This window comes from Meriones unguiculatus, chromosome 17 (genome assembly GCF_030254825.1).
Source record: "Meriones unguiculatus strain TT.TT164.6M chromosome 17, Bangor_MerUng_6.1, whole genome shotgun sequence".
Taxonomy (NCBI): Eukaryota; Metazoa; Chordata; class Mammalia; order Rodentia; family Muridae; genus Meriones; species Meriones unguiculatus.
The window spans coordinates 58396330-58411907 of NC_083364.1; the positions used below are offsets into that span (position 1 = coordinate 58396330).

The 15578-nt window shown below is 37.0% G+C and overlaps 1 protein-coding gene across 6 annotated transcripts in view; it reads left to right on the forward strand.

Annotated features, from left to right (window-relative positions):
• The window catches only part of Senp7 (SUMO specific peptidase 7), a 123678-nt gene that overhangs the window by 94695 nt on the left and 13405 nt on the right, over positions 1-15578 (forward strand). For all 6 annotated transcript variants that reach the window (XM_060370550.1, XM_060370551.1, XM_060370552.1 and 3 more), the window contains 5 exons: positions 866-1045; positions 3549-3811; positions 6461-6594; positions 7865-7981; positions 10020-10142. In XM_060370550.1, the coding sequence (XP_060226533.1) occupies positions 866-1045; positions 3549-3811; positions 6461-6594; positions 7865-7981; positions 10020-10142 (817 nt within the window). The remainder of the gene's footprint in view (positions 1-865; positions 1046-3548; positions 3812-6460; positions 6595-7864; positions 7982-10019; positions 10143-15578) is intronic.

Genomic DNA, 15578 nt, shown 5'->3' on the forward strand with positions numbered 1-15578 from the left:
ACTGCTCCCCTGAATGCTCCCTTTTTATTTTCCTGGCCTTTGCAGTTACTCCAGGCTGTTAACTCACATCTGAAGATTTGAAGCTAGGAGCCTCCAAAAGGAGACAGCGTGCAACCTTTCTCTTTCTGAGGCTGGGTTACCTCGTTCAATATGATCTTTTCTAATTCCATCCATTTACCTGCGCATTTCATAATTTTATTTTTTAACAGCTAAATACTATTCTCTAGTATATATATATACCACATTTTCATTATTCACTCATTGGTTGTAGGACATTTATATTGTTTTTATTTCCTACCTATTGTGAATAGAGCAGCAATGAACATGACTGGGCAAGTGGCTATGGAGGAAGATATCAAGTTCTTTGAGCATATGTCAAGGAGTTACACCGTTTTCTTTACTGCCCACCTCTTTTTCATATGAATTATTATTATTATTATTATTTGCGATTATAATGAAACTACATAATTTAACTCCTTGCTTTTCCTTACTTCAATCACTTTCATGTATCCCTCTTGCCCTTTTTCAAATTCGTGGCCTCTTTTTCCTTTATTTGTTTAATGTCTGTAATGTTGCTTATATGTGTATGTTTTCAGGGCTGACCATTTGGTATTGCATAACCAGTTTTAGTATGCCTTTGATATGTTCTTCCCTAGGGAAGACTATTTCCCCCACTGTCAACATTCCTTAGATGACAATTTGATTAAAATTTTTTGACAGTTTTACACTTATTCCTCCCCAAATTGCTCTGAGCACGGCATTTCATGACAGCAGTGGACATGCAGCATGTCAAGAATGCATCAGAGGTGGCCTATCCCTAAATAGACTGCTTTAAATTTTCTTATGCTCCGTTTGTTTATTTCAGTGTCCATGAATGAGGTGTCGTTGTCAGTAGACACCGCACACTTAAAGAGGTTCGGACTGTGGAAAAGCCAGGATGATGATCACAGTAAGAGGAGCCACGCTATCCTTTTCCTCTGGGTTTCCTCAACGTACCTTGAAGAGATTCAGACCCAGTTAGAAAACCCTATGTTAAGCCAGCAATGTGAGTATAAAGAGCGTTCCTAAATCTTAGGAGAATCTCAAAAGTTACATGTGAAGAAATTTTTCTAAAATAGTTTAACAGACTTAATCTTTATTTTATTGGATTGAAATTAATTGCATTGCACTAAAGATATGTTATCCACTGATACTGGATAAATTATTTTACTTATTCACGTGATTTTGCCTGGTAATTTTATTCAGTTATGGAAAATTATTACCTAAAATGAAAAAATACCTTTAAGAAATCTTAAGTGTTGTTTACTTTAAAGATAAAATATTTTGTATAATTAAAACTATATTTCAGTCAGTTATCTTTGGTTACATTCCTTTTCTTGATTAATTTTTTTACTTAGTATATGAAAAGTTGTTTTGTTGACATTTTCACATTTAATTTCACTTTGTTCGTATTTGTACAACTTCCCGTTCTTCCTTTCCTCTCCTGCTGGCCCTTCCACCTCCAGGTAGTCCACTTCTGCTTTCATGTCTTCTACATGGCAAGTACATAACTGATATGTAGAAAAGTTACAGATTTTCATATGTTGGTTTTATATGCTGCTCATTTGATGAGCATGTTTATCACATCTAAGATCTTTCTCTCTTTTCCTTTCCTCCCATCATCCCTTGGTGCAATCACACACATGTGGTGTGTGTGTGTGTATGTATGTTTGCTTTGTGTGTGCAGGTGCCCATGGAGGTGTCAGATCCCCTGGAGTTCAAGATCCAGGTGGTTGTAAGCGCCTTTATGTGGTGCTGGGAACTATCGAGTTCGTTGCAAGGGCAGAAAGTGCTCTTAACTGTTGAGCTATTGCTCCAGCCCTGTTAGTTATTATTATTATTTTTTAATGGTCTGGAAGAATAGAACAGCAAATCTGAATGGCCTTGGGCTTTTCTTTCTTGGGATACTCCTTAGTATTTCTTTAACCTTATGCTTGTGATAGATCTTGTTAAATTATGTTATATTTGAGAATTGCACACAGGTGTGTGTGTGTGTGTGTGTGTGTGTAGGTTTGAGAGTCAGTTCTTGTTTTCTACCTTGTGGGTCCTGGGGATAAAGCTCAGGTCCACAGGCTTGGTGGCAACCTTCTTTCTCTACCCATGGAGTTATCCCACCAGTTTCAATCTTTGTCTAAACACTGACTCTTTCCTTGATTCTTTGCAGTTATGTTTTCCCTGATCTTACTTCTTTTCCACTGCTTTTTGGTTTGGCTTGTTCTTGTTTCCCAAGGCTTTGAAGTGCACTGTTAAATTATTTGAGATCTCCTTGATTTTTTTTTAAATTTGATATGTGTTCACCACTATAAACTTTCCTCTTAGAACTGCCTTTGCTGTATCCCAATGGTTCTGATAAGTTGTGCTTTCATTTCTTTTGATTCTAAGAATTTTAAAATTTAATACCTGCCTGATTTCTTCAGTGACCCAGTGGTTGGTCTCAGGAGTGTTCTGTCTTCAAGTATTTTAGTTTCTCTCTTCCTCTGAATTACATTCATCTTGTGACCTGCTCTGGTGCAAAAAATATTGTATTTCTTAAGACTTACTTCATGGGCTATTGTGTGACTTTAGAGAAAGTTACATTATTCTTGGTTACTTTCCTTAATAGATTTTTTTTGTCCATTATTTCATTATAAACTGTGATACAATAGCCAAATTAAATAACACATAGTTATCTTTATATTCTATGTTTTCTTAGTTTCTCATAAGTTCAGCTTACATATATATCAGACTTTTAAGACTTTCTATGTACTTTTGAGTACTTTTCTGTGTGTTCGATAACACATACATAGCTACAAATATGTATCTTGAAATACTAACTTAATATTTTTTAACTCTTACTGGTATCTGGCTTAGAATTAGGTAAATAAGATTAATAATATTTGTTTTAACCTCTTTGATCTTTCTGCCCTCTACTTTTCATTATATGCTAGATGATGTAGTGAGTTAATTTTATACTCCTAAATTAACCATTTCCTATTCTAATTATATACCATAGGGAAATTCATAATCAGATAAGAAATTGTGTAATTATAATGGGCCATTTACAGGTATATGAATTGGTTGATAATTTGTTTGTTTTTACAGTCATTATTGAAATGGTTGGTTGAAAAAGAACAAAATCTTTAATTAGAATGCTTTTTTAATTGAAAGTGGATCTCTGGTGGAGGCTAGATAAAGTAAATAACGGCTTGATTATGATTCATGAATTTACACTCCATAGCAAATACTTACTAGCACCTTTAAGCTGCCAGGTATGGCATATAGAACAGTCAGTACCATTTGAAATTTTCATTCCAGTGAAGTAGAATAGAAGCCTAAACATTGTGAATTTGGCTTTTGATTATCAGCTGTTTCTTTTGTAATTTCAACTTGTCTGTTAATTACCTAATGTACAATATAATTGGTTGGGTTTATACAAAAATCCCTTTCTGTTATTCAGAATTAGATTAATTATAATTATCTTTAAAATATTGTCAAAAATTGATTTCTTTTTTCTTTTTTTTCTTTTATAGCAAAAGCAAACGAATTCATTTTCCTTGAGTTAAACAGTTCCATTTCACAAAGAGAAGAATTGAAATTGAAAGATATTATGATGGAAATAAGTACGACCAGCGGAGACTTAAAACTCTCTCATCCATTGTCTTGGGTTCAGGCATTCCCTTTGTTTCAGGATCTCTCTTCAAAAGAAAGCTCTTTTATTCATTATTACTGTGCTTCAGCTTGTTCTTTCCCTGTTGCTGCTGATATAGAAATGAAGAGGAACTCAGAATCTCAGGTTAGCGTATGATTAACATAGTTGACAGAGGGTAGAAAGGTAAAAAGTGTTTCACTCTCTAAGATGCTCTTTGTTAAAAGAACATTGGAACCAACATAAAAGAATTTCCACCTTTGTGGTTCCTGATCTTTTCAGAAGGAGAAAGACACACATGGTATATACTCACCTATATAAACCTATAAGATATGATAAACATAATGAAATCTATACACCTAAAGAAGATAAACAAGAAAGAGGAAGCAGGGTAAGATGATCAATCCTCACTTAGAAAGACAAATGGGATGTGCATTGGATGTAGGAGAAAATAAGTAACAGGACAGGAGCCTACCACAGAGGGCCTCTGAAAGACTCTACCTAGCAGTGTATCAAAGCAGATGCTAAGTCTCATAACCAAACCTTCAGCAGAGTGCAGGGAATCATATGAAAGAAGAGGGAGTTAGTATGATGTGGAGAGGATAGGAGCTCCACAAGGACCAAATATATCTGGGCACAGGCGTCTTTTCTGGGACTGATACTTCACCAAGGACCATGTATGGCTATAAACTAGAACCTCTCCTTGGATGTAGCCTGTGGTAGCTCAGTAACCAATTGGTTTTCCTAGTAAGGGGAACAGGGTCTATTTCTGACATGAACTCAATGGCTGGCTCTTTGACACCCCCCCCCCCAGGGAGGAGCAGCCTTTCTAGGCCACAGAGGAGGACTTTGCAGCCAGTCCTGAAGATACCTGATAAAACAGGGTCAGATGAAAGGGGAGGAGGTCCTCCCCAATCAGTGGACTTGGAAAGGGGCAGGGAGGAGATGAAGGAGGGAGGGTGAGATTGGGAGGGAATGAGGGATCAGGATACAGCTGGCATACAGAGTTAATAAAATGTAACTAATAATAAAAATAAAAAATAAAAAAAATAAAAAAAAAAAGAATTTCCAGTGTCATAGCTGGAAAGTTTCTTCAAAAAAATCAGTAATGGTAGTGTGAGATTTTAACCAAAGGACAACATAAACAGCTTGGTTCTATACTGATGTAGATGATGGAGTAAGACCTGAATTAATTAATAATGGGACAATTCTTAGAGTAGACTTCAGTAGCTAAAAAAGAAAGGAAATACAAAGTCACAAATCAAACTGTATGTATGATTGTTGCTGGCCAGGTTCATGAACACATTCTGATTTTAATGGGTGAAAACGGGGAAGAACTAGTGTGTGTGTGTGTGTGTGTGTGTGTGTGTGTGTGTGTGTGTGTTATGTGTATAACTCAAGTCCTATACGGCAAACAGTCATTAAACTAGAAAATGAAAGTAGTACTTTGTAGTGGAGGGACCTGCAGGTGGCCCTGTAAACAGGTGAGCATAGTTCACTCCATCTGTAGTAAGGCACGGGCCATCGCACTGAGCAGGGTAAACCACTCTAGTCCTGTCAGTGACGTATAATCCAGATCTGCTGGCAAGAGAGAGGAGGGGCAGACTCCGTGGCCTAAAACTAGTAGCTATTACTCTGTTAACTACTAAGTCTGAAGGACAAGAAAAGAGTAAAAAGATAGTAGTGGGAAAGGTAGTGAGATCAGACCAATGCCCTTAGCTAATATTCTGTCAGTGTTAATTTTTTAGTTTTGATAGTCCAGTTTTACTGATTTCTGATATTAAGATTAAGAGAATATAGACAGGGTTTTCCTTTTTTCAACACCCTGTAAGTCTAACATCTCAAAACAATAGTAATTAACAATGCTATGCTTAGGGGCCTTTTAGATGGCTTCTTGGGCACAGTGCTCTCTCTGCAAGTTTCTGGGACCCAGAAAAAGCTGGAAGGAGATAAGCAGCTTCCACACGCATGCTGTGGCTCAGGCATGTCCATACATGTGCATCATAAACACATGCACAGTGCTCATGAGAAATAAAAAAAAGGTTATGCCTTTCTGTAGATTGATGATATATTCATACTTATGTAATTGTCAGCCATGTCTAGAAGGAAAAGCATTTCCTGAGTAGCTGGGGTATACACATGTGTTCACACACCTAGATATATACACAAGTGTGGTCTGAGCCTCTTTTTACTGAAAAAGCTTACACGGCCCTGATAGTGTTAGATGAATCAGAAAGCCTAACTGTATTACATGTACAAATTTATGTATTACTTACCACTTAATACTAGGATGTTAATTTATGATATAAGCTCTCTCTTTCAATTTAAAATTTAGTTTTTCCTAGTATTACCTACTTGTTTTGGTTATTTTAAACCACAAAGTTGATTTCTTCTTTAATTGCAAGAATTCACTACTGGGACTTTAGGTTAAACTTTAGCCATTATATTGCATTTGAAATCTTTTGATCAAAAGTATTTTTATTTTATTATGTATGTGTAGGAATTTTAAAAGTGTAGTTGTTACTCTTTGTTATACATTTCTTTTTGTTTGTTTGGTTGGTTTTTTGAGACAGGGTTTCTTTGTGTAGCCTTGGCTAGACTGGACTCACTTTGTAGACCAGGCTGGCCTTGAAATCACAAGAGACCTGCCTGCCTCTGCCTCCCTGAGTGCTGGGATTATAGGCATGTCCCCGGTGGTATACATTTCTTTCAGTTATAAATCTAGATTTTAACCCCTGTGTTTTTAAAAATTAGTGTTTTTAAAACGGTACTTACGAGAGAGTCTTTTTCTTCCAGCCCTCAAATTCAGATGCCATCAAGCCTACTTACACCTTCCTACAGAAACAAAGTAGTGGCTGCTATTCACTCTCTATTACGTCAAACCCAGATGAAGAATGGCGAGAAGTCAGGCACACTGGACCTGTTCAGAAGTATGAACTGTGTTATATCCTGTTTGTAGTAATGTTCATATTAGTAGGTTTTACTAACGTTGCTGCCTTTAAGTAGTTTACTTATTGAAATGATTTGAGTTTTACTATTATGCTCCTGGCTAGTGATGGAAATAATTTTGTTAATGAGGGAAATATAAATTATCAAGGAAATAATAGGTGTCACTTCATTTAATTTTGTATCTGAAAAAATGACTCATCACAATTTGGAAACACTAAAGTGCTTATTGAAAATCTGGGAGTACAATGTATGGTTTTTAGAAATTTTTCCTCTTATATATGAATATTTGATAAGGAAATCAATTTGCTTATTAAAATATATTACAGTTTAGTTACTTTGGTGTTTATTTAAGATCTCTTTTTAAAGGTGCTTCTTGATAGATTATCTTTCATATATTTTCTGTTGATGGTAAGACAGAATATACTGTACATTTGAGATTACTTCTGTACCCCGAATGTTTTTCTTTCTTTTTAAGTAGTTGAAAGTACAGTATAAGGCAATAATTAGTTATATAGAAACTCTCAAGTTTGACTTAAATTTTGAGTTTTTTTTTGTTTAAGTGCTTTGGTACCAAGATGAAATCAGTGGATGACTTTGGGTTTTATGACATTTTCCTGGTGCAAGCATTACAGCTTTATTAAATTACTACATTTGCCCATCAAATGGTGCCCTAATAATTCCGACGTTATAGCCTGGAATTTACTTCTGGTTTCTCTCTGACTGTTAAGGGGTATGCCAGGAGAATGTGTATGAGCTGTCCATGGTCCGCTGCCACTCTCTAGTTATGTCTGATGGTTTTCTGTATGTTCTGTTAAGTTTTCATCGTAAGCACTTTCTTAGGGTGATGTCTTTGATGTGCCCCTCCCAGCCACCAGGAAGATTGAATGGCTTCTGGGTGGCCTCTGTAAAGGCAAAAGAATTCATTTTAGAGTCAAATTGCAAATTGGAGCATTAGGGAATCTTTGTGTTATTACAACAGTCATTGAAAGTTTAACATTATATAAAAGAATTGTATAATGTTGGAAATTTGAATTGTAGAGATTTGTGAAAATATAGGAAAGTATAATTGGTTATGTCTTAGCAGATATTTACCACATAGAATTTAGGTATAGAATATATAGCTTAGTAGCTGTTTTGTATGAGAAATCTCTTAATAATATATTAATATAAGTAATATATTGCATATTATATAAAATATTTTTATATACTAATATAGTGAGTTATATTTTAACTTTTTTATTTTTTATAAAGGTTGATTGTTTATCCTCCACCACCTACCAAGGGGGGCTTGGGAGTAACTAATGAAGATCTGGAGTGTTTAGAAGAAGGAGAATTTCTTAATGATGTAATCATTGACTTTTACCTTAAGTAAGTATAATAATGATCTCATCTGTTTTTGTAGGCTTTACTGTGAAACTTATAAAGTATCTTTTTTTCCCAATTGTACTTGGGCTTGAACCTTTGTGCATATTAGGAAAGCCCTCTGCTCTTCAGCTGTACCCCTCCTGGAAATAAGTGTCTTTATCTGAATTATTTTTAGTTCTCATCAAAAGTAACCTGGCAAGACTTGAGATTCAGAAAGCACTTGTCTAACAGAGTTTACTGAAGTTGCATAATTCCCTTGCAGCCTCGCCTCATCTGTAATTACCACACATTGCAGAGGAGTTATAGCTTGCTGTCTTGACATAGTTTTTAATGTGTTGGTTTTTTGACGTTTACTTCTTGAACATTGTATATTGTGGTGAAGGAAGTATTTACAAAATTCAAACTACTTTGGGAATGGAAAAGAAACAGCTCCATTTAGTTATTGTGTGTGAGCGCTCTAGAGGTGGAGGGACCCCAGAGGATGGAGCCAACAAATGTGGTCAACTAAGCACATTCAGAGCACCAGATAGTTTATACTCGGTGTTAAGAATGGCCACCCGAGTAAGTTCTCACGAGTTCTAGCTCATACAAAAACAAAAGTAAAAAACAAACAACAATAAAAACCAAAACAAGAACAATAATAATTCTCACAGCTTTCTCATTGAGAGAAAATTTGTTTTTAGCCTTCATTTTATTCTGTATCCCTAGACTAAAAACTTCCAACATTCAATTGAAAGATCTAATTTTTTAAAATATCCTTCTCAGACAAAATTTATTATCATTTAGACTGTCATTTTTGTTCATTATTTTATTTTATTCCAGTCACAAAGGCTCGGAATTTTACATTGTCACAAATTTATAGAAAGACTTTAAAGTCTCTAGAAAATTAGTTTGAATCTTTTTTATCTTCAACATGGAAATACAATTCTAATAACAATTTCTAATAATTTTTGTTTGGTCTGTATAAATTATGAATTGGCATTAGTTGCTATTTTTCTCTTCTTTATGAGTCATGTTTTGTAGTTTTTTCATGTTTGATGATTTATTTTTTTTTCTTATGGAAGATTCAGTATTGTTGAGTGTCTTAATGTGTATCAGTTTTCTGACACATAGTTACATTTCCAGAAGTGGTCTGTTAGTTTCAAGAGTCTTGTTTTAAAGATACATTTATCCTTATCACTTTCTAAAATGAGACTAACAAGCGGATTCCTGTTACCAAGGAGAGATCTCCTGGGTACTGCCTTCCTTGTCTCATGAATTATGAGACTGCCCAGTTTTACTGGTAGGTGTAGATACCTCTTGGTCTGAGTGAATTCTGACAGCCATTCCCTGTTTTCCTAGGGTCATTTTTCTCTAACTTGAATACTTCCCTCACCCCTCCCACACATGCACACACACAGATCAGAGTTATGCGGAAGATGTAAGGAGCTGCAAGCTATCCTGAATTCTGTCTCTGTACTTTTTCCTTTCCAGCACTCTGATCTGTATACATCAGCTACTTAGCTGCCTAAAATCATTAAACTATTTAAAGTGAGTAGACTATCAAGAATAGCAACTTTTTGATGATGAAAGATATAGTCACTGAGTTAAAGGTGACACTGAAGAATTATTTTAGTGTGGAAGTAGATTAAGAATATAAGCTAGGAATACTCCACTTACCAAGTGTTTTCTAGATTGATATATGCTATCGTCTTATATTTATCATGTGATTATTTGGTCAGCATTTCCTTCTGTTTTCATTTCTTTAGATTGTGATACTACTCTCCTAACCCATTTTCTGTATCTAGTGTAAATGTGATGCTTAACGCGTGTTAGCAATTTGGCAAATATTTATTAAATAAGTGGGCAATTTCTACTTTAAGTGATTGTTTTGAAAGGCAAGTGGTAACTAAAAAAGAAGCTGAAAGCCCAAATCATAGAAAAATGCAAGATTTCCTTGAATTCGGCTGGATGTAACAGCAATTTCCAGCTCATAAAAGGTAATTGAAAAAACCATGTAAATTCTCAATATGGTTTCCTCTGTGGGCTTGCTACTTTACAGGTATCTTCTACTGGAGAAGGCATCAGATGAACTTGTTGAACGAAGTCACATTTTTAGTAGCTTTTTCTATAAGTGCTTGACGAGAAAGGAAAATAATTTAACAGAAGATAATCCAGATCTCTCGTAAGTCAGTCTAATGTAATTAAGGTTTTTAAAAAAATTATTGTGTGTATGGGCACAGCATGCATGTGACGATGAGGGAGTGCATTTTCTCCTTCTACTGCATGAATCCTGGAGTTTGAACTAAGTCACCAGGCTTGGCAGCAGGTGCCTTAGCCAACTGAACCAGTCTTAAGATAAAGAACACTGATGTTTTCATGCTCCTATCGAACTGTCTTAAGATAAAGAACACTGATGTTTTCATGCTCCTATCGAACTGTCTTCATTGTAACAATCCCAAGAGCAAACATAGAAACACTCTTGTAGGTCTCTCGACTGTCAGCTGCAAGATCCAATCCTTTCACTACTCTCTAAGAGGGAGGCTGGTTCTTGTAGCCACAATCCCAGCTGCGTGACAAGTGTGGGTTCTAGGAGTTGGAGAGCACAGGAAGAAAGAGTCGCATTGTCTTCCCTGTGCTTTTGCTTTGGACTGCTTTTATCAGAAGTCATTTCTCTGTGGATGTGTCCTACTGTACATGCCTGCTAGGCCTCTATCTTCCACTTGGAGGTGCTGCTGCTTTCCTCTGCTAGCCACTCTAGCACTAGAGTATTTCCACCATGCTAGTCTCCAGTTGCCTCACTGTTTTTTTTAAAGTTTGTACTTTTCCTCTGTTATGTTCAGTTATAAAGATGTAGATCTGTTTTTGTTTTTGTTTTTTTTTTTTTCTCCTGGTTAGTTCCTTGCTGACATACTACTAAATTAGTATAACATAATATGAAATACCATTCTTATTTGCACAATTTTGCTCAATTTATCTATTCAGTATTCTTTTTTACATTTAATTTTGTTTATATATTTATTTATTACAATTTATTCACTTTGTATCCCTGCTGCTGCCCCCTCCCTCATCTCCTCCCAGTCCCACCCACCCTCCCTCTTCTTCCCCTATGCCCTTTCCCTAGTTCCCTGATAGGGGATGACCTCCTCCCCTTCTATCTGACCTATCTGATGGACCTATCAGGTCTCATCAGGACAGGCTGCATTATCTTCCTCTGTGGCCTGACAAGTGTGATCAAAGAGCCAGCCATTGAGTTCATGTCAGAGACAGTCCCTGCTCCCCTTACTATGGAACCCACTTAGAAACTGAGCAGCCAATGGGCTTCATCTGAGCATGCGGTCTAGATCCTTTCCATGCATGGTCCTTAGTTGGGATTATCAGTCTCTGCAGGTGCCCTGTGCCTAGGTATTTTGGCTTTGTTGTTCTCTCTGTGGAGTTCCTGCCCGCACCCCCCCCCCCCCCAGGTCTATTTCCCTCTTCTTCCATAAGGGTTCTGGCACTCTGCCCAAGTTTGGCTATTGATATCACAATAGGCCATCTATCACTGTGACAAGCATCCAAGTTGCCACACTTGTGTTCTTCATAAAGCTTTTATGGCCATCAGAGTCCTTGCATCTCTTATTAGGCAGAAGGATATGATAATGGTATCTGTGGTAATGGGTCATGCAAGTAATTGCACATTATAAGAATACAATGTTAAAATGGTAAGTAAGCATACTTCTCTTCAGTGTGAGAAGGTATAAGTAGGTAGGTTCTGCTTATTACTAGGTTTGAAAAAAAATAGTGATATTAGTGTACCTAATCACTCAAAAATAATAAAAACAATGTTACATGAATGGCATTATAGTGTAGGGAAGGTAAGATAACACATATGCACACATGCACATATATCACACTTGCCTCCTACTGATGTTTAGTTTGATTTATTTGTATATGTCTAGTTTAAATTTATTTTTATATTTATGTATTCATCTATCTATCTATCTATTTATTTATATTCACTTTATATCCTGTTTGTAGCCCCATCCCTCCTCCCCTCCCAGTCCTACCCTTCTTTCCTTTTCCCCCATCCCCTATTCCTCAGAGAAGAGGACCCCCCTCTTCTTGTTCACTCAGCTCATTAAGTCACATAAGGGGCTGAGCTTGTTCTCTTCTCCTGTGACCTGTCAAGGCAGTCCCACCAGGGGGGAAGTGATCAAAAAGCTGGCAAGAGAGTTAGATGCAGTGCCCGCTTCCTTTACTTGAGGCCCACCCACATGAAGCCCGAGCTGCCCATCTGCTACTTCTTTGTAGTGGGGTTAGGTGCAGTCCATGCACTGTCCTTGGTTGATGCTTCAGTCTCAGCAAGCCCCTCTGGGCCCTGGTTAGTTGGCTCTGTTGGTCTCCTTGTGGCTCCTGTCACCTCCATGTCCTTTTCTCTTCCCTCCCACTTTTCCACAAGACTCCCTACATATCACCCAATGTTTGGCTGTGAATCTCAGCACCTGTTTTGAGGTGCTGCTGTTTAGAGTCTCTCAGAGAACAACTCAGTCAGGCTCCTGTCTGCAAGCTTAGCAGAGTATTCTTCATAGTGTCAGGAGTTGGCACTCTTATAGGGTGGTTTGGCCTAGGCATTGGTTGGGCATTCCCTCAATCTGTGTTCTCTCTGTTCTATCTTTATCCCTGTACATCTTGTAGGCAGGGTAAATTTTGGGTCAGAGTATTTGTAGGTGGGTTGGTGTTCCCTTCCCTCTCCTAGACTTGTCTCTGTGGCCTCTGCTACTAGGAGTCTCTGCTTGAATCCTCCTCATATCCTCCCAAGAGCCTAGCCTGACTTAGGTCCAGTTTGTCACAGAGATGGCCCCACCTTTAGTTTCTCTTTTCTCTATAGGCCTTCTGTCCTCTTGCCCTCACTTTCCCCAGGTCTGATCTCTATCCTCTATTTCTCTGCACACTCTCTCCTACCTTGTTCACTCTTTTCAGCCACTACATCTGTCTATTCTGTCTCTCCTTCTTAGTGAGAATACAAGGCATTCTGCCTTGCATCCTCCTTGTTACTTACCTTCTTTGGGTCTGTGCCTTGTAGTCTGTTTAATCCTGTACTATATGCCCAAAATCCACTTAAAAGTGAGTACATATCATGTGTGTCTTTCTGGGTCTTGGTTACCTTACTCAGAATGATCTTTTCTAGTTCCATCCGTTTGCCTGCAAATTTCATGATTTCTTTGTTTTTAATAGCTGAGTAGTATTCCATTGTGTAAATGTGCCACAGTTTCTTTATCCATTCTTTAGTTGAGGGACATCTTTGTTGTTTCCAGATTCTGGCTATTACAAATAAAGCTGCTATGAACATGGTTGAGCAAGTGTTCTTGTATGGTAGAACATTTTTTGGGTATATACCTAGGAATGTTATAGTTGGGTCTTGAGGAAGAGCTATTCCTAGTTTTATGAGAAAGCGCTAGATTGATTTCCAAAGTGCTTGTACAAGTTTGCACTCCAACCAGTAATGGAGGAGTGTTCTCTCCTTTCTCTACATCCTTTTCAGCATGTGCTGTCACTTGAGATTTTGATCTTAGCCATTCTGACCAGTGTGAGATAGAATCTCAGGGTCCTTTTGATTTGCATTCCTCTGATGTCTAAGGAAGTTAATCATTTCTTTAAGTGCTGCTCAGTCCTTCGAGAGTCTTCTGTTTTAAATTCTCTGTTTAGTTCTGTGTCCTATTTTTTAATTGGGTTGTTTTGTTTATTGGTGTTTGATTTCTTGAGTTCATTACATATTCTAGATATTAGCTCTTTGTCATATGTAGGATTGGTGAAGATATTTTCCCAATCTCTAGACTGTTGTTTCATTCTATTGATAGTGTCCTTTGCCTTACAGAAGCTTTTGAGTTTCAAGAGGTCCCATTTATTGGTTGTTGATCTTAGAGCCTGAACTGTTGGTGTTCTGTTCAGGAATTTGTTTCCTGTGCCAGAGAGTATGAGACTCTTCCCCACCGTCTTTTCTAATAGATTTAGTGTATCTGGTGTTATAGTGAGGTCTTTGATCCACTTGGACTTCAGTTTTGTGCAGGGTGATAAACATGAATCTATTTGCATTTTTCTACATCTAGGCATCCAGCTAGACTAGCACCATTTGTTGAAGATGGTTTCTTTGTTCCATTGTATGGTTTTTGCTTCTTTGTCAAAAGTCAAGTGTCTGTAGGTTTCTAAGCTTATTACTAGGTTTTCGATTTGATTCCACTGATAAACCAGTTTATTGCTATGCCAGTACCATAAAGGTTTGATTATTCTTGCTTCGTAATATAGCTTGAAGTCAGGGGTGGTGATATCTCCAGAAGATCTTTTATTGTATAGGATGGTTTTGCTATTCTGGTTTTCTTGTTTGTTTGTTTGTTTGTTTGTTTTTCCATATGAAGTTTAAAATTGTTTTTTCAAGGTCTGTAAAGAACTGTGTTGGTATTTGGATGGGAATTTCATTGAATTGGTAGATTCCTTTTGGTAACATGGCCATTTTTGCTGTGTTAATCTCACTGATCCATAAGCATAGGACATCTTTCCATCTTCCATTATCTTCATCAGTTTCTTTCTTTAGATATTTGAAGTTGTTGTCACACAGGTCTATCACCTGCTTGGTTAGAGTTATATCAAGATACTTGATATTATTTGTGGATATTGTGAAGGGTGTGCTTTCCCCACTTTCTTTTGTCCATTGTTATTTGTATGTAGGAGGGCTACTGATTTTTATAAATTAATCTTGTATCCAGCTAATTTGCTGAAGGTATTTATCAGCTGTAGGTGTTCTATGGTGGAATTTTTGGGGTCACTTACGTATACTATCTTTTCATCTGCAAGTAGGGATTCTTTGACTTCTTCCTTGTAGATTTGTATCCTCTTGATCTCCTTTAGTTGTCTTATTGCTGTAGCTAGAACTTGAAGTATTACGTTGAAAAGATATTGAGAGAGTGGGCAGCCTTGCCTTGTAGCCCTGATTTTAGTGAAATTGCTTTGAGTTTCTCACTATTTAATTTGATGTTGGCTATTGGCTTGCTGTATATAGCCTTTATTATGTTTACGTATGTGCCTTGTATCCCTGATCTCTCCAAGACTTTGATCATGAAGGGGTTTTGGATTTTGTCAAAGGCTTTTTCTGAATTTAATGAGATGATCATGTGATTTTTTTTTTCTTTGATTTTGTTTCTATGGTGGATTACATGATGGATTTTTGTATCTTGAACCATCCCTGCATCCCTGGGATGACACCTACTTGGCATGGTGGATGATGTAATTGAAATGTATCCTATTTGTGAGTAATTTTATTGAGTATTTTTGTGTCAATGTTCATGAGTGAAATTGGTCTGAAATTCTTTTTCTCTGTTGAGTCTTAGTGTGGTTAGGTATCAGGGTGACTGTGGCTTCATCAAATGAGTTTGGTAATGCTCCTTCTTTTCTATCTTGTGGAATAGTTTGAGGAGTATTGGTATTAGCTCTTCTTTGAATTCTGGTAGAATTCTATGCTAAAAATGTCTGGCTCTGGGTTCTTTTTTGGGGGGGAATGGGAAACTTGATGACTACTTCTATTTCTTTAGGGGTTGTAGGACTCTAAACTGTTTAACTGATCTTGATTTAACTTTAGTGGGTGAAA